The sequence below is a fragment of the Brachypodium distachyon genome, chromosome 1 (assembly GCF_000005505.3).
Source record: "Brachypodium distachyon strain Bd21 chromosome 1, Brachypodium_distachyon_v3.0, whole genome shotgun sequence".
Lineage (NCBI taxonomy): Eukaryota > Viridiplantae > Streptophyta > Magnoliopsida > Poales > Poaceae > Brachypodium > Brachypodium distachyon.
In genome coordinates this window covers 55,899,484-55,924,543 of record NC_016131.3, presented here as the reverse complement: position 1 = coordinate 55,924,543, position 25,060 = coordinate 55,899,484, and the positions used below count along the sequence as shown (strand labels likewise).

The 25,060-nt window shown below is 43.9% G+C and overlaps 5 protein-coding genes and 1 long non-coding RNA gene across 9 annotated transcripts; 3 read left to right on the top strand and 3 right to left on the bottom strand.

Annotated features, from left to right (window-relative positions):
* The first annotated feature begins 2,494 nt into the window (after nucleotides 1-2,494).
* Nucleotides 2,495-6,548, top strand: LOC104581721 (uncharacterized). 3 transcript variants are annotated; one of them, XM_010230072.3, is made up of 4 exons: nucleotides 2,495-2,629; nucleotides 5,511-5,627; nucleotides 5,706-5,859; nucleotides 5,979-6,548. In XM_010230072.3, exons 2-4 carry the CDS (start codon nucleotides 5,524-5,526, stop codon nucleotides 6,096-6,098), a joined length of 378 nt encoding a protein of 125 aa, XP_010228374.1. In that variant the 5' UTR covers nucleotides 2,495-2,629; nucleotides 5,511-5,523; the 3' UTR covers nucleotides 6,099-6,548. The 3 variants fall into 3 exon arrangements, with proteins under 3 accessions (XP_010228374.1, XP_010228373.1, NP_001289802.1); XM_010230071.3 differs by lacking the exon at nucleotides 2,495-2,629 and adding an exon at nucleotides 3,550-3,738 and having other exon boundaries at nucleotides 5,979-6,522; NM_001302873.1 differs by lacking the exon at nucleotides 2,495-2,629 and having other exon boundaries at nucleotides 5,524-5,627; nucleotides 5,979-6,098.
* Nucleotides 2,646-3,821, top strand: LOC100835907. The gene has a single exon (XM_003561364.4). The coding sequence runs from the start codon at nucleotides 2,922-2,924 to the stop codon at nucleotides 3,528-3,530; it is 609 nt and encodes a 202-aa protein (XP_003561412.1). The 5' UTR covers nucleotides 2,646-2,921; the 3' UTR covers nucleotides 3,531-3,821.
* A 350-nt stretch (nucleotides 6,549-6,898) lies between the features above and the next one.
* On the bottom strand, nucleotides 6,899-10,198 carry LOC100837295 (fasciclin-like arabinogalactan protein 15). Its single transcript, XM_003557527.4, has 2 exons — nucleotides 8,665-10,198; nucleotides 6,899-7,373 (listed from the first exon to the last, which is right to left on the bottom strand). The coding sequence occupies exons 1-2, from the start codon at nucleotides 10,058-10,060 to the stop codon at nucleotides 7,300-7,302; spliced, it is 1,470 nt and encodes a 489-aa protein (XP_003557575.1). The 5' UTR covers nucleotides 10,061-10,198; the 3' UTR covers nucleotides 6,899-7,299.
* A 3,540-nt stretch (nucleotides 10,199-13,738) lies between these two features.
* On the bottom strand, nucleotides 13,739-17,009 carry LOC100836990 (protein ROOT PRIMORDIUM DEFECTIVE 1). 2 transcript variants are annotated; one of them, XR_001405653.2, is made up of 3 exons: nucleotides 16,621-17,007; nucleotides 14,985-16,537; nucleotides 13,739-14,220 (listed from the first exon to the last, which is right to left on the bottom strand). XR_001405653.2 is itself a non-coding variant. In XM_003557526.3 (3 exons), exons 2-3 carry the CDS (start codon nucleotides 16,432-16,434, stop codon nucleotides 14,155-14,157), a joined length of 1,290 nt encoding a protein of 429 aa, XP_003557574.1. In that variant the 5' UTR covers nucleotides 16,435-16,537; nucleotides 16,621-17,009; the 3' UTR covers nucleotides 13,739-14,154. The 2 variants fall into 2 exon arrangements, 1 of the variants encoding a protein (XP_003557574.1); XM_003557526.3 differs by having other exon boundaries at nucleotides 15,211-16,537; nucleotides 16,621-17,009.
* On the top strand, nucleotides 16,907-17,452 carry LOC112270179. The gene is made up of 2 exons (XR_002962564.1): nucleotides 16,907-17,040; nucleotides 17,120-17,452. It is a non-coding gene; the product is annotated as an uncharacterized LOC112270179 (long non-coding RNA).
* Nucleotides 17,072-23,317, bottom strand: LOC100835600 (alpha-L-arabinofuranosidase 1). The gene is made up of 18 exons (XM_024458030.1): nucleotides 23,230-23,317; nucleotides 22,929-23,132; nucleotides 22,781-22,835; nucleotides 21,918-22,129; nucleotides 21,468-21,589; nucleotides 21,238-21,385; nucleotides 20,767-20,836; nucleotides 20,214-20,359; nucleotides 20,083-20,128; nucleotides 19,927-19,979; nucleotides 19,245-19,389; nucleotides 18,685-18,803; nucleotides 18,493-18,564; nucleotides 18,318-18,418; nucleotides 17,983-18,039; nucleotides 17,698-17,890; nucleotides 17,463-17,606; nucleotides 17,072-17,367 (listed from the first exon to the last, which is right to left on the bottom strand). Exons 1-18 carry the CDS (start codon nucleotides 23,230-23,232, stop codon nucleotides 17,242-17,244), a joined length of 2,016 nt encoding a protein of 671 aa, XP_024313798.1. The 5' UTR covers nucleotides 23,233-23,317; the 3' UTR covers nucleotides 17,072-17,241.
* Between the last annotated feature and the right edge of the window lie 1,743 nt (nucleotides 23,318-25,060).

The following is a 25,060-nucleotide window of genomic DNA, read 5'->3' as shown; positions in this document are numbered from 1 at the left end:
AAAGGGGTCGTTAAAAGATTGGATTTCTATCGTTCGAGATTCTTTTGGCAATGCGATGAACAAAAAAGAAAATACAGATTGGCTAAGTGGGATATCCTATGCCGGCCTCGTGATCAAGGAGGTTTGGGGATTGAGAATTTCGAGATTAAAAATATTTGTTTGCTGAGTAAGTGGCTAGATAAGATTCTTTCGGGTGAGGAGTTGTGGGTGGAGTTATTGCGGAATAAATATCTCTACGCAAGCTCTTTGTCCCAAGTTCGAATGAGGGCTTATGATTCATCTTTTTGGAAGGGGTTGCTGCGGATTCGTCAGTTTTTCTTTCCTCATATTTCTTTTTCGGTTAATTGTGGAGCCAATGTTTGTTTTTGGAAGATACATGGTTTGGTGACTCTCCTCTTAGACGTCAGTTTCCATCTGTTTATAGGATTGCTCTTAACCATAAGGCTTCGGTTGCTGAAGTGTTGGGGGCGGATCCTCCTAATATTGCATTTCGTAGAGCAATTGTTGGGGATCGTCTGGTGGATTGGTTGGAGTTGTGTCATAAACTCGAGTTTGTAAATCTTGTGAATCAAGCGGATTCTTTTACCTGGAGACTAAATTCTTCTGGGTCATATTCGGTGAAGTCGCTATACAACTCGCTTATTGATAATGATTGCCAATTTCGTCATAAGGTTATTTGGAAACTTAAAGTTCCTCTGAAAATAAAAAATTTTGCTTGGTACTTATGTCGAGGGGTGGTGCTTACTAAGGATAATTTGGCCAAAAGGAATTGGCATGGTAGCAAGAAGTGTGTTTTCTGTGATCAAGATGAGACCATTCAACATCTTTTTTTCCAGTGTCCGATGGCGCGTTTGGTGTGGCGAACCGTCTTTGTGACATTTAATTTACCACCGCCGTCTTGCGTTACTAATATGTTTGCGCGGTGGCTTAGGGGTGTTGAGAAATTTTTTGCCTCGCTCATCCTTGTAGGGACGTGTGCGATATGTTGGTCTATATGGAATTGCAGAAATGATTTGGTTTTTCATAACAAGAGAGTGGCTAACTTCTTGCAGGTCGTTCTTCGGACGTCCCATTGGTTCCGTATGTGGCCCCTACTATTTCGGACGGAGGCTCAGAAATGTATGGATTTTGGGTGCAACCGTTTGGAGATGGTCGCACGGGAGTTATTCAGCCGGTTTGGATGGCGTACAGTTCTTAAGCTGGAAGGATTTTGATGTTTTTTCTATGTAATTTTTCTTTGGTATCCGGCTACTTGTTCTTTGGATGATTTTGGATGATGGATGATTTTAATAATATATGGCTGTATGCATCGATCGATGCAGAGGCCGGAGAGAAAAACGTCACAGATGCCAATCTATGATATCTTCACCAATGTCCATGACAATTGGTGAACTTCATGGACCACGAGGTTTCTTCTAGTCTAGAGACGACATGCATAGACCACCGGTGAACACTTGCCATTCATCAGAGGTGTCTGGCCCTTCGGTGACTGCAATGCAAGTCCTCCTAGACCCATAACCGGCTCTCCTCAATCGGCTAGATTTGTGATTGAAGTTGGGTGTTTGTGGATTGGGTTTATAGTTTTCACATAGATCGATCCATCCTGCACATGTGGTCGATGATACTCCATTCATTTCTAAATAGTTGTCGCTGTTTTAGTACAAACTATCGTTGTTTCCTACGTGGACAACTGATGCGAGTCAGGCATCTCAGCCAGCTCCATCTAGATCGAGTTCTGTACCGCCCGGACGTGTCATCGATGTCTTGTTTTTTTTTAGATCGAATATGTCTTGTTTATTCTCTGTCGCTTCCAGCCGACCCTTATGTATGTGATACCAATATCCATTGATCGGGGATCTCCCCCCCATCAAATGTAAACTTGGACCAAAATACTTACAGATTTGATCAAAATATATCCACGCACATGTGCACCTATTGGCTTCATTTCTCTTGAACAATCAGTATTTTCTATCAGTTGTCTAGTACTACATTTACGTACTCGATAGTTGTCTACTGCCTTTGTTTGCATAGTATAAGGGTGTAAGAAATGAAAAGAAAGGTGAGGAAAGCAACAAAGTGATAATATAAAGGATGAGTGTGCATCAACGGATATATATTAAGGATGGCGAAGGGTCCTTCTGTTTAAAAATAAAAGAAATTCAGAAAGGAACGAATTAACAGCGGAAGAAGAAGGAAAAAAAAATGCAAAGATCTACGCTTGAATGGGGAAAAAAAAGACATTATTAACTAATTCTCTGACGAAAGCTTTTTTTTAGCGACTCTGACGAAAGCTAGATCCAGGCCTCTAGCAGGGTGCGTGCCTGGTAATTCGTCCCCAATATCTAGCGGATATATATTGGGTTTGTCTCGCAAAATAAAAAGGATATACATTGGGCTTGTCCATACGCTCTACTTCTGGACCTACATTTAGCAGCCCATTAAAATGGGCCTAAAACTTCTGATCCATGAAAGCCCGCTCAAGAAGAGAAAGCAATCATCCAGGCATGTGCGTGCAACCTGCACGCAAGGCCCACCCGACGACCAGCGCGTGCGTCCGCCGCTTCCTTGTCCTGGACCGCGGCGGTCGCCATCGCCGTCGACGATACACCACCGGCAGCCAGCCAGCCAGGTACCGACACTTTCTCCCCTCACAGGTGTCCTGCCTATCTCTCGCGACCCCGCACGGATTGTCGGATCCGGCGCTAGATGCTTCTGGTCCTTAGATAGATTGCGAGGTTCCTGTCTTCTTGCTAAATTAGGGATAAGATCGCACTGTTTGCTTGCTCCCGTGGCCTCGTTAATTGGATGGAGCCAACGGAGAAAGAATCCATGAGCGCGTCAGAGGGGAGCGAGCCTAGGAACCACCGGCAGCGCACTGGGGTTGTTGAAATTTGTTTGGGCTTTGGGGAGGGGGCGTGGCCATGGCCGGGGAGGAGCAATCGGGTCCGCCGGCGGCAGTGGAGAGGGTGGTGGTGGCGATGAAGGGACACCCGGGGTCCGGCAAGTCCACGGCGGCGCACGCCATCGCCGCCGCGCTCCGCTGCCCCCTCCTGGACAAGGACGACGTGCGGGACTGCACGCTGCGCCTCGAGCGCGCCGCCGCCGGCGATAGCGGCATGCTCAACGAGCTGTCCTACGCCGTGCTCTGGAGGGTCGCCGAGAAGCAGCTCAGGCTCGGCCTGTCCGTCGTTGTCGACTCCCCTCTGTCACGCCGCGCGCATCTTGACGAGCTGGCCCGGCTGCCCGCCGCGCTTGTCGTTGTCGTGGAATGCCGGCCAGGTGATGAAGATGAATGGCGCCGGAGGCTGGAGGAGCGTGGGGACTTGTTGGCCGATGGTGATGGGTGGCACAAGCCCAAGACTTGGGACGAGCTGGAAAGGCTAGTGGAAGGCTACCGAGGTTGCACAGACTATGACATTGGGGATGTGCCGAGGATCGTCGTGGATACGACAGACCCGATGGTCGGCGCAGAGGCAATTGCTGCCAGGGTTGAGGATTTTATCAGGTCCCTTCTGGCTCGTGCCCACTAGGTTTTGCTTTTGGAAGCAAAAATGGAGAATTGTTAAGCTCTAGAATAGGATTTGAGGTCTCTTAGGATTTCATGCTGTGTTGCTACTATGATGTGCTGTATAGAATTGAAAGTACATATGCTTTTCCTCTTCATTTGTTCCTCCCCTATCTTGCCTTGTGCAGCTTCGATGGTCAATCCTTGCCTCTGTTTATGGGTGTTGCTCACAGGTATTGTAAAATGGCCCACCCCTTTCCTGATAGTTTGATACAGTTTCTTCATACACTGAAATATAGTTTTTCCTGCAGTGCTAGCAGCTTTTTTTAGGCGTAAAGGGAATTTTATCGATTCACTAAGTAGAAACAGAATGTTTAGTTACGAAGAAACTAAACATTTGAGCTGAGCTGTCCTATGTATGTTACTGATTTTGAAGACCTTTCATGATAGTTGATACATTTTGCTTCTTCCAATGCAATGAATCACCTGCATCGTTGTAAAGGAAAAATAAGCAAAACTAAAATGCTAGGTTAGTACTCCCTCCATCCCATATTAAGTGATAGCAGTTTTATGTGATAGCAATATGGGACGGAGTACTTAGTACAGAACACATTTTTCCTGAAGTGATAGCTGCTTTATGTCATATAAGATTTGTATTCTAACATGATTCCTGTAGAAGACTCCGTAATGCATTACTAGGAAGTAAGAATCTTATGGGAAATCATTAATCTGATACTGTCGATCTGGGTTTTCTACCATTGATATCACTCCTTCGTCTTTTCACTCATGCTTAGATATGAAAAAAATATCATGTACATGTGCACGTACAGTGACAACATCTCCAAGAAAATTTCTACACTTTCTTAATTTATGCCATCACAGCTCAGATGTTTTTATTCTGAAATGTGTGACATACTGCTTTCTTGTTCTGGGATTGGTATGGACAATGTTGGAACGTTTCAATTTCATTTCTGCTAGCTTTGTCAAGTTGCACAAGTCTGATGAAAACTTGTAGCAACAGCACTATGTGTTCTTGACATTAGCAAACAGCTGGTGCTGAGAGCCTGGTCTGCTAGTCATCCGTATCGGATACATCACAGATACATATCAGAAGAGTATCAGATTATAAAGCAATAAAAATAACTGATTTTAATTCTTGGGTACGTTTTGGATACCTTACCTGGTTACCTGATACATGGCGGTTACGTCCCAGCCCAGAAAGAGCCCAGGAAAAATGACCTTATCCTGATCCCCTGCGGTGCCCGGTGGACATGGCCTTAATCAGTCTTAATCAGCTTAGAAATAAGGTAGCAGGGGCTAAAAATGCATTAGCAAATTCAAAGCCAAAGAATGTATCGGAGGTGCTTCTTATGCTTAAGAAAATAGCAAACAACAAGGTAATCTGCAGTTGCCACTAAGACACATAATTTATGTTAAGTTTTTTCAAAATATTAAAATGTATTTCTGTATCCGTATCGGCCTGATACCGATACTTGCATTTGTATTGGTACCGCATAGTTAGTCATGATTACCTATTCTGATTTTTCTTTTGAGAAGATTATGTGATAATGGGATTTTTGCAATTCTAGAATAGTTTGGTTTGTTGGGATGCAATATTATTTATGTATAGTTCAAAATCTTTTTCATTTATTTTCCAATAACTCAAGGAAATGATGTATTGGGAGATCAGTACAGTATGCATGGCAGTCTTCATGCATCTGAAGAAATAAAATGTTGAGCATTGGGGTAAATAATTCTATCTGGTACGAGTGTAACCAAGGTCTGTTGAGTCCTAAGATGTAATGTGGATTTGTAAGACCATAAAACACCAAGCAAACAATTGATGCCGACAATGCTTCTGTGAGTAACTAGCCCCAACTGTGCATTCCAGTACTACTGGTAGTGGATCGTTAGTTGTTCTATTGTACTATATCTTGTGATGTGAATACTATCAATATGGCAGTCACCAGAGGCCAGAAATAACTCTCTATTTGTATTTTATCAGTTCTCGGTGTTAGATGGCATCTTCAACTCTAAAACCAGGTGTGCCTATTACATTGCGAGAGCTAGAGCCCTCCTCAGATGTGTTCAAGCAAGGGGCATCCCTGCGTGTAACAGGAAAGTATGTGCAGGATCCTCACTGTGACTCCCTTCTGAACATTCCAACGTTTCAACTGTGCTGACCTTCTTGTTTCTATAGCCTTCAGTCATACGATGTCGAATCTGCGATTGCTGTTATTCAAGATGGCAGCGCAAGCCTGAAGGTTGACACTCAACACCTGAGGGACATCAGTTTCCGCACTAATTCGACGTACCAGTTCATCGGCGAACTCCTGATCCGACCAGACAATGATGTACATCTTTCCCCTTTCCTGTTGTGAATATATATTTATCCTTCTCAAGAGTCCATGATTCGGCTTGTATGTACCACAGGAATAGCTATACATCAGCTTGATCCATTCCATCTTCGCAGGCGATTCTACAAGCGCGCGTAGGCAGGAACGTTGACGGTCTTGACCTGAACCTTTACCAGCAGTCTTTGATCATCCGACGGCAACACGAAGCCACGCTACTGAATTCCAGGAGAGCATGAATGCATGATGATCCAAGGCTGTGGAACCATGCTCGTGACCTTCAGTTCATTGCGATCATGCGCTTCAGTTTGCTAGACTAATTGGGGGAAACCAACAGAGTAGTGGTACTTGTTAACTGAATCCCTGAACACATGTTATTCATGTAGGCTGTAGGACCACCTCAAGGCTTCATAGCTTTGAAGTCCATGAGCACCAATTATTTGATGGCCCACGTTCAAACTACCTGTTTCTGGTTGTTATCATGGGCTGGCATTCTCTTGCAGCTGAAGTGCTGTCTTGACAGATGTAGCTGGTATCCTATCATTGTGAACAATCTAGAACCTAGCAGCCTGTCTATGGTGAAAAATGTGTGGGAACCATTTTTTTCTGTTAGCTATGCTGCTTTAGACTAATTATTACTTTGCATGTGCATTGTGAATCAAATATACGGAGTATAATATTTTCCATAAGGCAAACACTGTTTTGTCGGTTGAGCATGTTCTTATGCAAGCTTGGGAATGCCAGAAGAGAGACAAACCATACTCCATGAGTCATCCTTTGGGTCTCAGGGAAATATTACCATCTGTAGAGTGCTTTCTCTGGAGCTCCATTCTCGCTTCATTATTTTTCTATGATTGCCATTATATAGTATAAATAAATTTGATAGTATGCCCCGAGTTAATTTGACCTTGGATGAAAATTCCCGTAGTTACACAGCATTTTGTCAGACCTCTTGTATTTAACGGTGATTGATTCAGCAAGCAAGTTCTTGCCGGGTGCTAATATACTTCGTTATATGAAAGCCACGAAAGGTCAAACGTGCAGAATAAATAGCATAGATGAAAACGATGGATGGTCCATAAGTGTTTTCCCAATTTTTTGGGAATTCCTCTATATCAAAAAGTATGTGACATCATAAACAACAAATCAAACAAATAAAAAAGAGAAAAAAGAAGAAGAAAATTATTTGCTATACACCGACGTCGATCTCCGTATAAACAAATCCCCATCCATCAGTTCCTCCTTTCTAGTTCCTGACGGCCCAACAACCAGAAACTCTGCCATCCCCTTATTATTGATCAAAAACATGTCGCTCCCTGCATCCACCAGACCACCACCCCTCGTTTTCTAATTCGGTTCATCTTTCAGCCTCGTGAGGCAGGCAAAGCAGCAGCAGGCAGATTGTTGTCCACATCTGCCGATCTGTGAACCGTATATGGTCTATTGGCAGCTCGTGTAGCGTGATCGCTGGCCGAACATGGCAATCACCTTGCACGCCCCTTCCATCAACTTCCCTGGAACACCAAACAGAGAGAAGAACAGATCGTAAGACACAGAGCACTAGATGGAGCATAAACAATAAAAATCCGAGAACCACTGGCACCAGAAAGGATGCCAAAGGTACATTAACAAGACTGATAAATGAGATGCAAAGTCATGTTTATGGCTTCTAGGTGCTGGTGCTAGAGTAGTCGTGTGTATCGCGTCAGGTTTGTAGGTACCCTGTCGCATCAGCAAAGCATCGGGTGCCAAATGATCTGGTGATGGTTGAAGACAAGGAGTGCACACCAAACATCCTCCATGCATCTCTATGCCCACATGCTGCATTTGTTTAAGGCAGTGCTACTACTTCCTTTATTTTCGTTGTTCTTAATTTTGTATACCAAATTCGCACACATTCCAGATGGAACATGCATTATTGGCTGATTGACGCTGCGATATTCCAAGGTCGCTGATAAAATAATTATTAAGATACTTTCTCAAGATCCCTCTCGCCTTTGCTTCTCGTGGAAAAGACACGCACAACCTGCCAGGGCACCGACTGGAGGGGCCCCAGTGGCAGTCTGGCAGAGGCCACCGACGGGCCGACCCCACGTGTCACCAGGCCTTCACGGGCGGCGTCGATGGCCGAACACTGACAGCTCGGGGCCAGCTCACTAGCTCAGCGTCGGGAGTTGAGCCATCGATGTCAAAGGCTCGAAGCACACAGCTCAGCGCTCGCTGTCTCCCCCGTACAACCCGGTGCGGTGCACCGTGCACGCCGCACGCGGTTTCTTTACCCCCACTCACCTCGCTTCGGTTGTTTATTTACCAGCCGTGCCACGCAATAGTTCTCCACCGAACCGAATGACGTGCTTGGGGAGTTGGGGTAAAAGATCCACGCCAACTTTTAATCCCGTTTACTTCTGCCGCATTCAGTACGCCGTCGATACGCTACCCCACGGTAACAGCTCACCCTTACGACCGGGACCCAGGAAATCGAGGGCCCACTGGAGGCCTCTGTCTCTCTCTCTCTCGCTCGTCGTTTGGCGAGTAAAGCTTAAGCTAACACTTCCGAGGAAATTAACTAATTAAGGGGTTAGTTAACACCACGAAAATGTTGTTGGTGATGGCGACTTTGCTTGGATTCGCGGCAATGGCGAGGACGGCGACCCACCACCGACACGCCCACACTACTATGCTTGCGCGATTTCCAAATTTACCGCGTCCGATTTGTACCAGTTCAATCTAATCTACTCTAATTTACGGAGTAATGTACTTATAAGAACATTAAAATAGTGTTACTTAGTGAGTTAGTGTACTGACCTCGTCGGAGCTTGGGCTTGGCGGAGCCGGTGACGGCGGGGGCCTTCCTGGCCCTAGCAGGCGCGGCACCGGCGTTCTTCCCCGCAGCAGCCGCATCACCATCCACAGGCGGGAACAGCACGGCATCAATGCCCTGCACAGAAATCCTCCCATCGGTGTAGATATCCGGGTCAAACAAGTACGCGCTCCCTTCGCCATGGCCGAACTTGACAGACCCATCAGCCTCCCTGGCGGTGACCTTCTGCGGCAGCCGGAGCGTGTCGTACCTGACGGTCCCGAACCTCCTGACAGCATTATACATGCTCTCCTCCGTCTGGTACTCGGGCACCATGTGGTAGTACAGGATGTTCTCCGGCGACCCCGGCTCGCTGAGCTGGTCCGTGGTGAGCCTCGCCATGGCCTCGTCGTTGGGGGCGAGGACGGTGAGCACGTACCCCTCGGAGACCAGCCGCCCCATCTCGGTGGCGAGCGAGGTGAGGTTGACGAGGATGTCGGCGAGCTCGTTGTAGCCGCCGTAGAGGACGAGGGTCTGGATGAAGTCTTTGACCTGGCTGTGCCCGTCGAAGTGGAGCTTCCCGGAGTTGGGGCCCGGGGCGGGGGCGGGGGCGATGGAGGGGCCTGGCGCCATGGCGTCCCAGACCGGGAGGACCGGGGGAGCGCCGGGGAGGACGGGCGGCGCGGGTTTTTTTAGCCGGTGCGTGCGCGGGTCCACCTCGGGAGCGCCCGTCGGGAGCACGGCGGAGATGGCGGCAAGGCTGCGCCGCCGGTTGAAATCCTCCTGGACTGACCGCGGGATTAGAAGCTTCTCGATCCCGTGGATGACGCCGTCGGGACGCACCACGGCGTCGGGGTGGGTCACGGCGGCGGAGCCCGCGAGCATGGCGGTGGTGGAGGAGTCGGAGAGGGAGAGCTCGAGGTGCTCGCCGGAGAGGGTGAGGCTTGCGGCGGAGCGCCATTGGGAGGAGCTGAGGCGGGAGGGGAGGACGTGGAAGAGGAGGAGCCGCTGGAGGGAGCGCAGGTTGCGGGGCTGGAGGAGGAAGGCGCGGAACTCCGGGTCGAGATCCCGCTCCAGGGCCTCGTTACGGGGCGCGAAGATGGTCACGTTGCCCCGGCCCACGGCGTCCTCCAGCTGCTGCAGGAGGAGGGCCTTCTCGACGAGCTCGGAGAGCTCCGTGTAGCGCGAGTCCAGCAGCGCCACCAGCACCGAGTTCGAGTTCACCCCCGCCGCCGACGACGACGAAGTAGTAGTAGTAGTAGTAGTAGTGCTCCCGGCCGCCGCCGCGGTGGTGGAGGAGGAGGAGGGCAATGTGGTGGGCTTCTGCGGTTGCGGGACCGCGGCGGAGGCGGCGAGGAAGAGGGAGAGGAGGAGCACGGCGCCGTAGAGCGGCGCGCCCATCGCGGCGGCGGAGGGATTCTTCTGGGTGGTTTGGATTGAGGTGCTGCTTGTGTTTGCCGTGGTGGAGGAAGGATCTGGTGGTGGCGAGGTGGGTGGGGTTTACTGCTGGGGGGGAGAGAGAGAGAAGGGGTTTGTTGTTTGTTTATAAGTCAAGGGAACCGCGTGGTGGGTGGCAGGCTGGCAGGTGGGGCCCAGGGTGTCAGTCCGTCGGTTGTGCGGCGCTTCACGGTGGGCAGCGACGCAGAGGCTTCTTCGCCGTTGGCGGCTCGTGGCTCGTGATCCTGCCTTTATTTTGTTTTTTCGAAATTTTTGTTTTCGCGCGGCTCACACGGGTCAGGTCGCCAGCGTGAAGCAACACCTTTTGCCCGGCCTTTTTTTTTTCTTTCTTTCTTTCTTTCTTTTTCTTTTTTGGCTTTTTTTTTTAGCTCGCGTGGCGTTTGACCTTGCTTTAGGTTCACTCGTAGTACTGTCATTTTTTGTCATGTACACCGTCGCATTCACAGGCGTGCAACTTTTTTCCTGCCCCGATAGCAGGGCAACAGGGTCCAGGGAGGTGGTAGTAAAAGGATTAAAGCGTATCTGCGACAATCCTACGACAATGTACGCTCTGGACTTGACTTGTACGTCATTTTTATTACCTTTCCATTCGGCATCCAGTAGGTAAAAGGCGGAATATGTACGCACTTCTCATTTTCATACTGACAAGCTAGAAAAAGATGCAAAAATTGCAAATTAGCAATATGCTGGGCCGACACGATACGATGCGTGTCTTGGAACTGCCACAAGCGCGGCCAAGCCGGGGGGAGATGCTGGCAGGCGAACCGATCTGCCATTAATTCCTTCTGCACCTTTGGTTCCATGTGTTTTACTTACGTCCTTTGTTGGGACCTGCGGATTAGTCAAAGGCCCGATCGGCAGGACTGGCCACATTGCATGATCGCTCACCCGGCGTCGGCGACCACACACCATGCCATCTGTACGTACTACTACATGATTAACACGCGAACCTGATCTCTTCTTGATTGATTAACAAACGAATATTTAGTCGGTTCCCGTGGTTGTTGGCTTCGTGTCGTGCGCCTGCGTGTGTGTTTCTGCTAGCTGGACCGCAGAAAACTGTTCCCAAACAAATGCAGCACCAAATTTGTTTAGGTACCTTCGTAACCAATTAGCGGCAATGATATGGTCGACGCTGCGTCGTGGCAGATCATGAAAAATATGCCATCGATCGGGAAGAAAACACGATCCCAGGAGGTGCAAATGCATGCACTGATTTATCTGTTGTTAAAGAACTCCTCCAGCCGGAGGTTCAGAATTCGGAATTTCAGATCCGCGTTAGCTTGGCCGCATCGGTCGGTCGGTCGATCACGGTCGATTCCATTAAATGAGCCGATCGTGCGGCGTTCGTCGGTCCTTCCGACTGGTGGGTCCCCGGGTTCGTGCTGCTTTGTTAACGCCGCATCACATCAGCGTCCAACCAATTTAGTGAACCCACGAAATGCTGAGTAAGGAACACCAGCATACCATCATCGTGGACATAAAAAACCTTGAGAGCTTTATGTTTTTTTTCATTGATACTAAAAAAAAATATTGGAGTAGCAAATTTTAGGACCAACAAATTTAGTGCTCACTCCGATCTATAAGAAGTGTCGTTGATTTAGTACTGAAAAGTTTCATGCGCTAGCCAACGCAACCAAAAGACCCATTTGATGAAAAAGATCTGTGTGACTCCCTCAGGCCTAAACGTGGTCTGAAAGTGGGTTGCGATTTAATTGTGCCAACTCTGATACCATGAAGAGTTTCATGTGCACGCAACCAAAAAACCGATACGATGGAAATGATCAGGCAATCCACTTATAGTTCAACAACTACAAAATTGTAATAAATCAGCGACACTTGTTACGAGTCGGATGGAGTAGTATCGTTGATTTTCGATTTCAAGATGAATGACATGGATTGAGTAATGTTGCGGCGTGACATTGCAAACAAATGTTAAGAGAATACAAGTGCACAAATTTCGGAAAAGCAAAACAGCTTGCACAAGCACACGCTTGGTGTGTGTGTGTAAGGCAATTCTAGCACGAGGAAACATGAAGCCATATACTTGCAAAAGTTAAGAAATACGGTGTTGCTATATTTAAATTGCCTGATATTTAGTTCAAAATAAGTTGATTCTTCGGCCATTGGATATGATTTTTGCTTTGAGATTCAAAATGAACGATGGAAAAGAAAAGTAAAATGACATTTAGATACTAATCCAATGAATCTGACTCGTCAATTTAGATTTAAGACCTTTATTAAAAAAACAGTTGCCTGAGAAATAGGCACACCCTTAGAAAAAAAGCAAGTAGAAAGACAAGATATTTGTTTCTTGATGTTTGGATCATACGCCTATGTGGGAGAGGCTTGGCAAAAACAAAATTCCAAGCACTTTTGGCGGGCGAACACGATGACCGTCGGTAGTGTTGATGTCGTTAGCATTATCGACGTGGATGAGCTCGACCTATTTTACCAGCCCTTTACAATTCACACTCAGCAGGGTGACGAACCGCAATCACCTGACAATGCCGATGCAAATTGGTCGGAGCATACAATTCTCTGTAGCGCTTTGGCAGGGCCCACTTGGCAACCGATCGTAAGCACCGACTGGCTGCAGAACCGTTCTGACATTGGTCGTTAGGGCATCTTCAACAAGCTAAGGATGGAGATACATCTCTTGGTGTGGTGGCGGACTTGTGGGTGCATGACTCCATCCACCAGGGTTCAAATCCTGGTATCTTTCCATTAAAAAAAAAAGCTAAGGCTGATACTTTATAAAATAAGTAAACTCAATGATAGTACACAACCTCTCCAACAAGTGGTTTTTTCACCTTCTTACTAAGAATCAGGAAATATTTATAGTTTAGTATGGTTGGTCCCACCCAAACATAATGCTAAGTAACAACTCAATAGTGATTTAGTGGTTATTTACACATTGGTGTCCGTGTAGTACCAGTTTGAGAAACCATATTTCTCTTTGCTCTTTTTTCATCCACATCATCAAAATGTGTTGCCATGTCATGTTTTAGTAACGACTGACTTAACTTGTTGGAGATGTCCTTAGTGCTGCCAGCTCGGAATTGCCAATGCACAACACAAATTTTCCCTGCAATAGGCCAACCTCTTCCTACGCACCAGAGATAGATTTGAGATTCCCCCTGGCTCCGTTGCCTCGTAGACGACTGGAGGGAGGGGAATAGTCGAACTCACCGGTGAAAAGCATCTGCTTTTGGAATCCTAACCACATCGGCGCCATGGATGGATCTCTCAGACGGTTCGTTGATTAGAGATGTGCAGTTATTTTCGTTTCTGTTTTGTGAAGATGCAGCTTTTGACACGAGGCTCAGGGCCATAGTCCAAAGATCAGTTCAGCTAAGAAAAAAAGAAGTCCAAAGAGCAGTTTAGACTAGAGCCCACGCCTTCTTTGGCAGAGGAAGATACCAATGTGAGGATCAGGTCAGCTGCGTTCAAACCCCTTGTAGTGGGTACCCTGCTCACTAACCTCGTCAGAAAAAAAAAAACTCTGCCTGAGGTGCTAAATTTCGACACAGACACACAGTTGATAAAGTATTGAAGTAGGGAAACTCTCTCCTTATTGGTGAACATTGACAAAATGGATCTTAAGGGTGCTTTGGCCTAGCAAAGGGTAGTACGTTGCATATATAATCCATAAATATCAGCAACAACAAAACCTGCCTAACAGCACATCCAAAATTTAATGACAGCATATCCTAGTCTAGCATGTTCAGAAACCCTAGTGATTAGTGGTCCACAGATGGTCAGATGCAATATATGTTGTTCGTCTCACAGTCACATGATACACCAAGGTCAGCCACAGCACTTGCAATATTCAATTATAAATAAGCGAATCCATGAATGCTGAGTATCAAGAGCATACAAGTTTTGCAGAAGGTATTAACAGCAGGATGACGAAGTGCTGAAGGTGGAGTAATGTATATTCTGCCTGCTAGTATTTTCAGCCATCTCCTCTTGTCCAAGAGCAGCGGAAGACTGTTAAGACACAAGAGATGCTGCGGTGCACAGCGGCACCAGGTCTAGTTAACCTGAGCTTCAGCAGAACCTGCTGCTAGGACGGCAAGAGAAGCAAACATCCACAGCATCTGTGACAAATTTACACACAAGCAGAAAGCCCAGATCAGTCGGTTTGAAGAAGCAGTATGCTCTTACGGTGAAATGCAGCAACAAACTGGCCAAAGGGGTTACCTACGCTGGTTAAAATACAAATCGACATGTTTCACTTTGAGCTTTTAGTGTAATTTACCCTGTTCATCTGCTGAAGATGCAACATTTTTTGTACAGGTTACATTGTTCCAGGCAATCCAGAGCAGCTGCCTAATGCCAGAGAATTTACACTAAGGCTAGTCTGATCAATTGCGAAATTAAGGAATATAGGAAGATAATCTGCTTTCTTCTTTTTGTCTTGATTGCCATGACCACATTATAGTTTTTGAATGTCTTTAAACTAGGGCTCTACCAAATAAATAATAGATTTAACTAAACTATATCTTGCAGAAAGCAAAATCCATTTGACTGCATTACCAAAGACATTTATAATAAGCTCAGCAGAAGAAAAAAAGAAAAGGCAATGAAAATGTAGCCACTGACAAAACTTTAGTTCTCCAGCTTTTTTAGTATATGTGACGTCTAAATTTTCAACAGAAACTCTATAAGAAATTAAGTAGTCCAGGTTGTCAAAAAAATAAAATTAAGCAGTCCAGTTAATGTGCTTTTCCATGAGCAGTAAGCAACTTAGCTGAATAGTCTCAACTCCCAAAGAAAGAAACTTCAGAGGAAATAACGTATTCTCCCACTCGAAAGCCATAATATGATCCATACAACATAATGTAGACTCAAAAAGAAAAACCTGATGGAGTTTCCTCAATATCAAATTTAGTATCTCCTGTTTTACTATTTGTGCTTCAGAGAACACCAACAGCTCTGCTTTTTTGTCTGCTAAACGCTTAAGTTCTCCTGTTATTGCATTGTGTCATTCAATCTTTAATTCGCTAGTCACTGAAAGACTCCTCATGAAAATGACTCTCTCCACAGAAGTCACTTTCAAATTGCAACTTGGAATTCATGTCATCTACCTGGAATGTGTGATTCTGTGACCCATGACTGCTTCCTTGGTTATGCTCCTCGGCAAGACAAATTGCCTTCTCAGTTTCACCAATGTTACGACATCCAGACAAAATAAGGTCTAGCATTTTCCTTCGCACACTATAAACGGGGTTAGGCTCAACCAGACATCCTTTATTGTAACTATCCCTAAGGATCACTGTTTGTGTGCTTCCTTTGGTCGAGATGTAGAAAATGCCAGGGTGCTTAAGAAGAAGTTCCCGCAAGTTTACTTCGATAGAAAAAGGTCTCCTGAAGTGTGACAACCTCTCAAGTGGTATCTTCTTTTCTACCGTCGAGCTTAAAAGTTCATGAAGAATACCGACAATACGTTTCTCAAGCCGCTCGACGTTGCTGATAGGATGCAAATCAGTCTTCTCATAAGGTTTGGTATAGGGGAGCCTTTGCCAATTCTTAAGCTTTTCCCTAAAACCTTTCTCAATCTTGAAGCCAGTAGGAAAGTTTATTGGAAAAGCATACTTCGTCTCATATTCTGCCAACCATTTTTCTGTGTACTCCTTCTCCCTCCATTCTTCAACATTAGCTACCGCAAGATTCTCATCCCTCGAGATCAACGTCAGAGTATCAGGGGTTTCAAGAGAAAAATCAGATTGATGGTTCGGCAGCATAGAAGACCTGTAGTCATCAGGCAGACCAAGTTCCTTCCTTATGAGCCACAAGGCATGCATATTCAAAGTTCCGTTCATAGACATCATGAGAAGTTTCTTGAGCCGCTCAGCAACGCCAGGCTCATTTTCCCTGATGACAGCATCTTCTTCTGCAACCAAATCAGCCATCTTCTGGGTGATCCTACAGCAATGATTCCTTTTGACAGGGTGCACATAAATCTCGAAAATGTGGGGATATTTCTTGAGGAAAGAGCCAATCTCAATGTTCAGCCCAATCTCATGTCTCCACCTCAAGAGGAGTTGGAATGACGCGTAGTGGTTCCTCTGCTGAGATATCACCTCATGTAAATCCAAAGCCAGCCTCAAGTTCCTGAGCTGAATCATCAGCTTGTCAAGCCTGTGGTCCCTTGTTCTTCCCTCCAGACGAGTCCGCGCCGAATCCACCGGCTTCTTCCACCTTCTTTGAATACTACGATTAAACGGGCCATAACAAAACGCTTCATCCAACATGTGCCACCTTGGGGAAAACACATGCAGATTTCTTGGACCAAATATCTTAGATGCCATCTCACTTGTGTATCAGTTAGCAACCTAATCGTTGCTTAGAGCACTCCGTTGAGAAGCAAAAAAAGGTTCTGTACTGTAAAGGAGCAATGCCGACTAGTTCAAGCTGCAAGGGAAGGAATTAAGGTAATCGTTAGCTCCAACACCGACAAAGTGAACTCACGACAAAATACCCGTTAGTTCCATTACCAAGTTTGCGCTCGGAGAAATGCTTGCTAGCTAGGCATTTCGTCGAACAGGATGTGCTCGCGGTGGATAGACCGAGCTCCACCGGTCGGAGGGTCGCCAAGGGCGCGCCCTAGAAAGCAGGACGGGAGGACAGGAGCAGAGCCAGCAGGATGCCCCGCACACGCATGCTCAGGCCGAGGGGAACCCGACGGCCACCACGAGGACCCAAGGGTCGCGCGACGCACACGCACAACCCGCGAGAGGACGGCAACCGGCTGGGCGGTTGAGCCCTGCGTCGATCCTGGCCTCAACGGCGACGGGGACACGCGGGGAGGCAGGCAGGCGAGTGAGTTCGCCGTCGACGGCGCCGGAGGGATGCGATTTGAGGACTCGATTTAAGAACCGGTACAGAGGCAAACTAGCTGCGATGTCCCCCACAGAGTAACTTCTATGGAACCATACAATTCTCCACAACATCAAAGCTAGTACTGTTTCCATTAATTTGATATATGCTTTGCAGCAGGTCAACAAGAAACATCAACAACATTATGGACAAGCAGGATCAAATGAGGCCTGAATATAGCCTGATAATGCAGTTTGCATCCTGCTAGTGTTCCATGTATTCCATGTAGACCATTTGCTTCACATGTCAGCGACGAGCTTGCCGTACTGATCCAGAGCCAGATCAAATGAAGTGAGCGAGTGAGGAACCAGAGAGACCTGCATCTCTTCTGCAGCATTGGGTAGATCCTTTTTAACCGGCACGACCTGCGCGTACAGTTTAAATGTTGTTCAAAAATCCAGTTTGTAATGTAAAGAACAGGTCTGAAACTGAAGCAGACGTCTTCTCTGCTTCTTAGTACCTTATTTGGGTCACTGAAAGAGTTTTCATCTGACGGATTGTTGGATGTGAGAACAGTAATAGCCGATCTTTTCCTATCGACACCAGCTTGAAGTCCAGCTACATCTATTGTGAGGTTCAAAGTGTTTGACCCAATGTTCACAATCTGCAGAAGCCATGAAGGCAAGTTTACCCTTTACCTGATTAACTTGACTAATGCATGCATGATGTGAGGAGATTGAAACAGTTAAGTTTACCTTCACTCTCAGGAATGTATGCTCATTATCTTGCCAAGTGATTGCAGATGCTGCCAATGAACCAGAATAGCTGGAGCTGAGTCTAACTGGATGAATCACAGCACCACTTGATTCACGGAAAATTGTCTGGATCCAGTAACTAGGAGTACCATATTGTTGCCACGAATTAAAGACGATAGCATCTGGGTTCCAGCTGATCATTGTATTCAGACATAATCGCTGCAATTAGCATCAAGAGGAATGCTAGCTAGTATGAAAACAGAGCAAAATGTCATTGGTACTAACTTGCGATCATTGTCATTTGCGAAGAGTGACGCATAACTCGCCATCTGGACGACATCGCTGCAAAGGAGAATTAAACAGAACCATCTCATTGACTCATAGTAAGAATTATTGTTAGTTAATGTCAATATTTAAAAGATACCCCTTTTTGCGAAGAATATTTAAAAGATACCCATTTTCAGTGTATGTGCATCTCATAGTTTCTGAACCATATGTATATATATCAAATACAATCTCGATTTACACCCAGGAAAACTCATGCCTGGTAGAAAAATAAGACAACCCTATGCATGAGCATTGTTTCACAGACCCCAGAAAAAAGGAGTGAGAGAGATCACCTATTCTCCTCTAGTCCAATAAGGAATGCAGACTCTGCCAACGAAGCAAGAAGGTTCCCATTACCGGCATCAACATTAACGGCATACTCACTAACAAATACCTGGAATAAGATTGTAGTATAGTTATAATTTATAAATATACCTTCTGCATGGACCTGTAAGAACTAAGGCATACCTTAGGTCCACTACGTGATGTCCTTCTAAACTTATCTTTTGAGAGAAAAAGATCATTGGGATTTGTATAAACCTATAGAAAATAAGGTAGATTTTTGAGAAACCTATTGATAAAACAATAACACAAAAATCTGGTGATTTTTTTTTAAAATTTGGAGAAAGTACAAACTAAATCGCCAGGCAAGAAACTCACATGGAAATCATATAAATCAGCTGGATGGTCAAGTGGCCTAGATGATCCATCACAATTCGAGATTATTTGAATATCTGGATAGGCCTCTCTTATGGCATTATAAAATTTGAGATAATTTCCTGTCGAATAGAATTGAAGAACATCATGCACGGACTAGGAAATTCTTAGCCATCATGAAAGTAGGTTAATTGATGTGCAAAATCAATGTTAGTAGTCTAGTGGACCTTAAACTGCTGAAGTGGATGGCCCAATCTTTGTACCATTTCCCTTTTCATTTCTTCTGGCAAATGTCGTTTACTGCGATTTATTGGGATGCAAACATATATTGCTATGACCCAATTTGACTTGGCAATGTAATGATGTCAAAAAAGGGAAATGGGAAGAAAATTGTGGTTTTAGGTATGCTGAACAGAAAAAATGATTCTTTTCAACCAAATTTGCCAATATATCACTAAGTCCTTAGAATCCTTAAGTAAATGAAACCTATAAGAAATAATTACTATGGCATCAATAACAAATAGGACCATAATTTTTAAACATATTAATTAACAAAAAATTACCCTTGTAATTTATCTTATCACAATCTTCATTCCCAACTGTGACATACTTCAGCGGAAACCGTTCAGGATGTCCCATTGAAGCTCTAACAGAGCCCCATGTTGATTTTGCACTTCCCCTTGCGAACTCAATACTATCCAGTGCATCCTATAGCAAGACAATGCAATTATGTTAAAACAATGAGAAATGCATATTTCTGAATTCTTGTTTCGGTATAATGGCATCTCTTTTGAGGGGAGGAAGCAGAGGAATTAACAATTAATCCTTAAGAACATTGACAGTGACAACATAGGGTGAAACACTAGGCTGCTACCTAGTTCTTGCCTGGACGGGTTTTTTCTCGTTTGAAGATTTATTGCGGACGGTGTTTGGCTTCTTTTTATGCAAATTATCATTTTTCCCTTTGGGCCCAATGGAGCATGCCCACTATATGCAATCCGGCATACACACTATATGCAGTTCAGTGGTTTTGTCGTTATCCCATATCCATAGACAAGTCTCTGTAGGTTTTATTTTAAAAAGTCCACCTAGCTGCTTACCTTAAGCATCATATGTCCATAAATATGTTCTAGAAAATAAAGGACATCTGATTTATTTATTCTGTACACACAGCCAAGAAAATTGAACTCTATTGCACTAAGGACCAATCCATACAGTGAAAGATCTAAGGCATCGAAAGCATACCCTTACAAAAGGTGCGATGACAGAGGTATCAACTGCATCGGTGTGGCTGATCCCTAAATTACAAGAGAAAAATCAATGAAATTATTGGTTATACAAGTGGTGATTAAATATGTCTTAAAATATAATTAATGAAGCAATGAGGAAAATAGTATTTACCAGCATTGAAAACCCAAATTGGGGCAGCGCCCAGGTCTTCGGCAAGCTATTACGAACATTTTGAATTGAATGTATGACAACATGGTTACATGAAAAGAGCGAAAAGTCATATGAGATTAATCAATACACACCTGGAGAAACTCATAATACCCAAGGCCATCATCGGTCCAGTATTTCCAAACATCTCCATAGTGCCCAGGTCTCTCTTCCCATGGACCAATACTTTCCCTCCATCTGAAAGCATTTTTTGTTTGATTTCCTTCAACAAAGCAACCACCTATAAAAAATGCCCATTAAAATATCAATTTTTGTGCCATTGGAGAATTGTTGAAATATGAGTTTTTAGTCAATTTAGCAACCATCAGAATATTTGCATTCTACTAGATGAAATAAATCTGAAACCAACTGAACTGGTTTTGAACATAAGCATTGCTATTTAACCGAGAATACAATGTACTTATACTGTACCGTGCTGCAGCAATTAGTATTTCTTTTGCAGACTTGAAGTTTATGATTTCATTCTAGGCACGTTGAGGTCTGAATTCAGTTGTTTAAGGAACACATAATAGAAGTTAGCAAGAAATCATTGGATATAATCCATGTTTTCAAAGACATGCTACATGTTCAGATACATGAGTGCAACCTTTATTAGTTATTCTTCATAAACAAGATTGACATATATACCAGGAAATCGTAGGAACTGTGGTCTTAAATCCAAAAGCATGTGTACCAGTTCCTTGCGAAAGCCATGTCCCTATATGTGTAGTAGAACAAATGGCGATTAATATCTCTTGCGAACTCATATTAAGCATATTTTGGCAGTAGAAAAGAAGGTTATTTTAATTTTATATAGAATTATATGAGGTATTATTTGTTTTAATATTATTAACCGGCAGTGAGAACTGTTGGACCAACATTTTGGTGATGTTTGACTTTATTTTTATGATAGAATAAATTTTAATTTTATGATGATTGGCTTTCGTTTGCATATATTATTGCTAGTTAAAAAAAGCAAGCCTCACATCTATATTTTTAATAATTGAGGTAATATACTTCCTTGTTGAATTTTATGAGCTGTTTCCTAGATCTTATCATGACTTTGTGGTTGTCAGTCGACAAGTAGAAGACAAACGATAAAAAATAAATGCAAAACACCTTGTATGTGCCTGAAGGCATGAGCGACACTTGATCAAACCATATGACTCCCCTTTTGGAAGTTGTCAATTCAAGTCTTGAAGTTCTGCATGTTCCTTGAGCTACTAATTGCAACTCTATCTTCAACCACTCTTGCACACCATCATGTCTGCAAACTCTTATGTAGTTAGTGAAGGAAAAATACAGGTTGAAAAAAAAATTCTTATCTAATTGTCCCTGAAGATACGTACACTATAGAAGTTGATGCTATATTTTGTGATCCATCATAGCATGTGAGTGAAGCTGTCATCTCCACATGTTCCAATGATCTGATATGCATGACAAGATTATAGGCCTTCCCTTCTTCAATGTTCTGGAAGTTGAAATGGTCAGGTTTAGCACAAAATCAGAAGGAAAATGTGGAAAAGCTTCGGAGAAAAATTATGTAGTAGCTCCACGGAAGCGAAGAGCATACATTAAATGGAAATCTAAGCCTAAAATTACCTAAGGAAACAATTAATATTGATTGCAACCATACAACATTATGTTTCGTTTTAGAAAGGATAAAAAGAACATTTGGTATAAATACTTTGAGTACCAATACTGTAGTGTGTAAACTGTTGGCTGAAAACGGTCTTTATCATGATTTATATTTTCATGTAGATGTGCCAGTCCACTTATATATTTAAAACAATTCATACCATGCCCCAGAATCCTGGGTTGTAAATGCCAACACTGCCGCCTGGACAGTGATCACAAAGAACCTCCATCCTAAGAGCAATGATATTTTTACTGAAGCGGGATGCTCTTTCAGTCGTCACGTATATGGAGGACTCGTCGCCAATAATGGACCAGGGATCTATGTTTGAAGGAGTATTTTGCCCTCCAGCTTCAAACCCTATTGAATAAATTTCTGCAAGGATCAGTAAAGCCGAACATCAAAATGTTTAAACAAGTTACAAATTAAGGGCAGATGTTTTTCTCCCGTTGTTACGTCGCTGTAATCAACAATGAATTTTATTTTTAATTCGGCAGTGATTGTAGAACTGCCTTTGTAACAGAACAGAGTCATCATGAAGAATTGGTAACTATGAAACTTTAATAAATATAACTGTGACAGAAAATTGCTCTGTTTTTATTCATCTTAAGAGAACTTGCATATTCCTCCGTCCAATAAAAGATGTCTCAACTTTGACTAAATTTGAATGCATTTATACACTAAGTCATGTCTAAATATGTTCAAATTTTAACAAACTTGAGAAATCTTTTGTTGGACGAAATGAGTACATCAGATCCACAAAAAGGGAACTGTGATCTTTTATTTTTCGCACCCTGACCAATTGACCACCCAACCTACATGTATCAATAAAGGGTTCCCTTTTTTTGACAAAAATTATAAGGGAAATTTGGACACATGTCCCTGCAAAATTTACATTTTTTTAATACAAAATGCCACCAGGTGAATCACTAACAGGGAAGTCATTTCCTGGCATTTGGAAGTATTTACATGTTCCCCTGTCACAACATTTTCCATAGGGCCGGGGAAAGTATGCGATAGCAGTACCTCTGTTGCTAACAAGCTCTGCCCATATTCCGCCAGCCCCGGCATGGTTAATTTCCTACATTGAATGTTCGTACCAAGATTACAATGATTAAGCAATGGAAATCCAAAGGAAATTAAGTGTTAACAAAAAGGAAAAGATGTAGTGCACCTCAAAGAATAACCCAAAGAGGGTTTGAGGGATCTTTCTGGCGACCTTCCATGACGCATCGACCTCTAGCAGAGCGGTGTTCTGAGCCTGCAGGTAGTCCGACTCTGCCGCCTGGGAGTACTCGCAGCTCAACGACAGAAGAAGAAGCAAGGAGCAGAGGACAGTGGCTGCATCCTTGGTACCCATCATCGACCCACTTCTTCCCTACAGCCTCGAAAATAAATAAATCAAACATCAAAGGTTTTGATCAGTACGTTCAGTAGGAGCACAGGCAGCACTATAGCCAGCGCAAAAATTGAACCATTTCTCTTGGATTGGATCACGGATTCTGCTTTAACTCCGGTTAACACTATGAGGTCGAGGCAGGCTAAGCGAAGCGAGCTGCTGTGAAGCTCGTGGGTGGAAGGAAGATGATGAAGTGAAGCTGCTGCTCTGCTACGCTGGTGTTTAAATAGCTGCCCATGTGGGATCCAAAATGAACCGCAGCCGTCAGATGGTGATCGGGCGGTGGATATAGGGAGTGATGGAGGGGGCAATTGCTCGCTCTCGGTCGTTGCGTTGCAAACCTCAACGTGTGTAAAAGCTTCTATGCCACGATGTAAACTTACATGTGGCGGTTAAACACACCACATCGAGAGATTTTGGTTCTCTAAAAAAGCAGAACCTAAAAACTGCGGTCTGTGAAAAAATTAGCGTCAACTGTGTTTCCGTGAAATCTTTACCCTAAAATACTTGATTTTGTCAAATTTACTCAGCATGGGACGAATCATATATGCATGTCTCTCCACGTACTGCCGTAACAATCAGACTTATGCTTAGCAGATCGTCATGGAAATACAAATATAGAGAGCTGAGGTCATATAGCCAGTGCACCGCATCGCTATTAATTAATCATGCTACCGGAAATGTTGACTCGTCCTTGTTAAGTATATATAAATGCTTTGATATGAGATTTGAGAGCATTTTTCATAGAAATTTTGTGTGACGTCGTCGTAGGTTCTCTCTGGCATGCATTCCATGTCTATAAAGTGATTTTCTTGCTGTTGCTTCTAGGCAAGAGGTATCTATACAGCGCCATTTATATCAAAATGTCCATATGGTGTTGCTTCTGTCTAATTCTCCCTTGTCTTTTATTTCCATTTTGCAATAGGAATAGAAAACTTGTGACCCAATACTTATCATTTTGTACTCCTTTTGTGTTGTCATATCACATCAAATTATCACTTAGTACATCATTTCTTTTGTACAATTTAAACATACACATATGCATGCGTACTAGATTTCCCGGCCAATGGTTTTCTTTTTGGATGAACTACCGGAAAATCACAAAAATGAAACCAATATAACAATTGTGTGTATTTACGAAGAATGGTGAACAATTAATAATGCACGATGAGATGGATGCAACTTAGAAATGCTAGCTACCTGATAAGTCCATTGCTTGCCGCCATGGCTCTCTACCAGTTGATAATATATATTTTGGCCTTAAATCATTGTTCCAACCAAGAGAACAAAAATAGAAAGAAGTATCGAGGAAGAACGCTTCTGGTTTCGCAAGATGTTTCGATTCTGATTGATAACATCATCATATATTACATCGTGCCTAGATTTTCTGCTCTACGAAGTGATCCTTTGTCATATAGGGCAGGGTTTGCCTTCATGTGTCCACATGTGATTTTTATTGAATGCCCAAACAGTGCTGTTTCTGTATAATTCTCTCTTGTCTTCTACTAATAACATCGACGCAATGAAGGAAAGTAATGAAAAAATAATATCCTGCAAACGCATAATAAGATGGATTTAACTTACAAACGCTAGCTAGCTGAGAAGTCCGTTGCTTCCTGCCATGCTGCAATGGCTTTTACCTAGCTAGTTGATGATATTTTGACCTTAAATTATTGGACCAACCGAGGGAACTACAAATGAAAAGAAGTATCGTGGAAGAATGCTTCTTGACACACCATGTTTCATGTTCTAGTTTTTTTTTACAACTATTGTTGAGATATGTGTTGATTATGTGTTCGAGTAGAGCTATAGTTAGACTTGTAATTAGCGGAGGGTTATGTTTTGACGGCGCTTCAAGATAAGAACATGGATGTAATGAAATTATAAAGCTGAAGCATCGGCACATA

What these genes read in the sequence shown, in the direction of transcription:
- LOC100835907 (XM_003561364.4), top strand. Translation starts at nt 2,922, where the DNA reads ATGGCCGGGGAGGAGCAATCGGGTCCGCCGGCGGCAGTGGAGAGGGTG.
- LOC104581721 (XM_010230072.3), top strand. Translation starts at nt 5,524, where the DNA reads ATGGCATCTTCAACTCTAAAACCAGGTGTGCCTATTACATTGCGAGAG. An exon ending in TCCCTGCGTGTAACAGGAAA is followed by an intron (nt 5,628 to 5,705) that starts GTATGTGCAGGA and finishes TTGTTTCTATAG; the next exon opens with CCTTCAGTCATACGATGTCG. An exon ending in TGATCCGACCAGACAATGAT is followed by an intron (nt 5,860 to 5,978) that starts GTACATCTTTCC and finishes CCATCTTCGCAG; the next exon opens with GCGATTCTACAAGCGCGCGT.
- LOC100837295 (XM_003557527.4), bottom strand. Translation starts at nt 10,060, where the DNA reads ATGGGCGCGCCGCTCTACGGCGCCGTGCTCCTCCTCTCCCTCTTCCTC. An exon ending in CAAGCCCAAGCTCCGACGAG is followed by an intron (nt 7,374 to 8,664) that starts GTCAGTACACTA and finishes TTGGTGTTCCAG; the next exon opens with GGAAGTTGATGGAAGGGGCG.
- LOC100836990 (XM_003557526.3), bottom strand. Translation starts at nt 16,434, where the DNA reads ATGGCATCTAAGATATTTGGTCCAAGAAATCTGCATGTGTTTTCCCCA. An exon ending in CACAGAATCACACATTCCAG is followed by an intron (nt 14,221 to 15,210) that starts GTAGATGACATG and finishes AATTTGTCACAG; the next exon opens with ATGCTGTGGATGTTTGCTTC.
- LOC100835600 (XM_024458030.1), bottom strand. An exon ending in AGAGCTTGTTAGCAACAGAG is followed by an intron (nt 22,130 to 22,780) that starts GTACTGCTATCG and finishes TGATCCTTGCAG; the next exon opens with AAATTTATTCAATAGGGTTT. An exon ending in TCATCGCACCTTTTGTAAGG is followed by an intron (nt 19,390 to 19,926) that starts GTATGCTTTCGA and finishes GTCTTGCTATAG; the next exon opens with GATGCACTGGATAGTATTGA.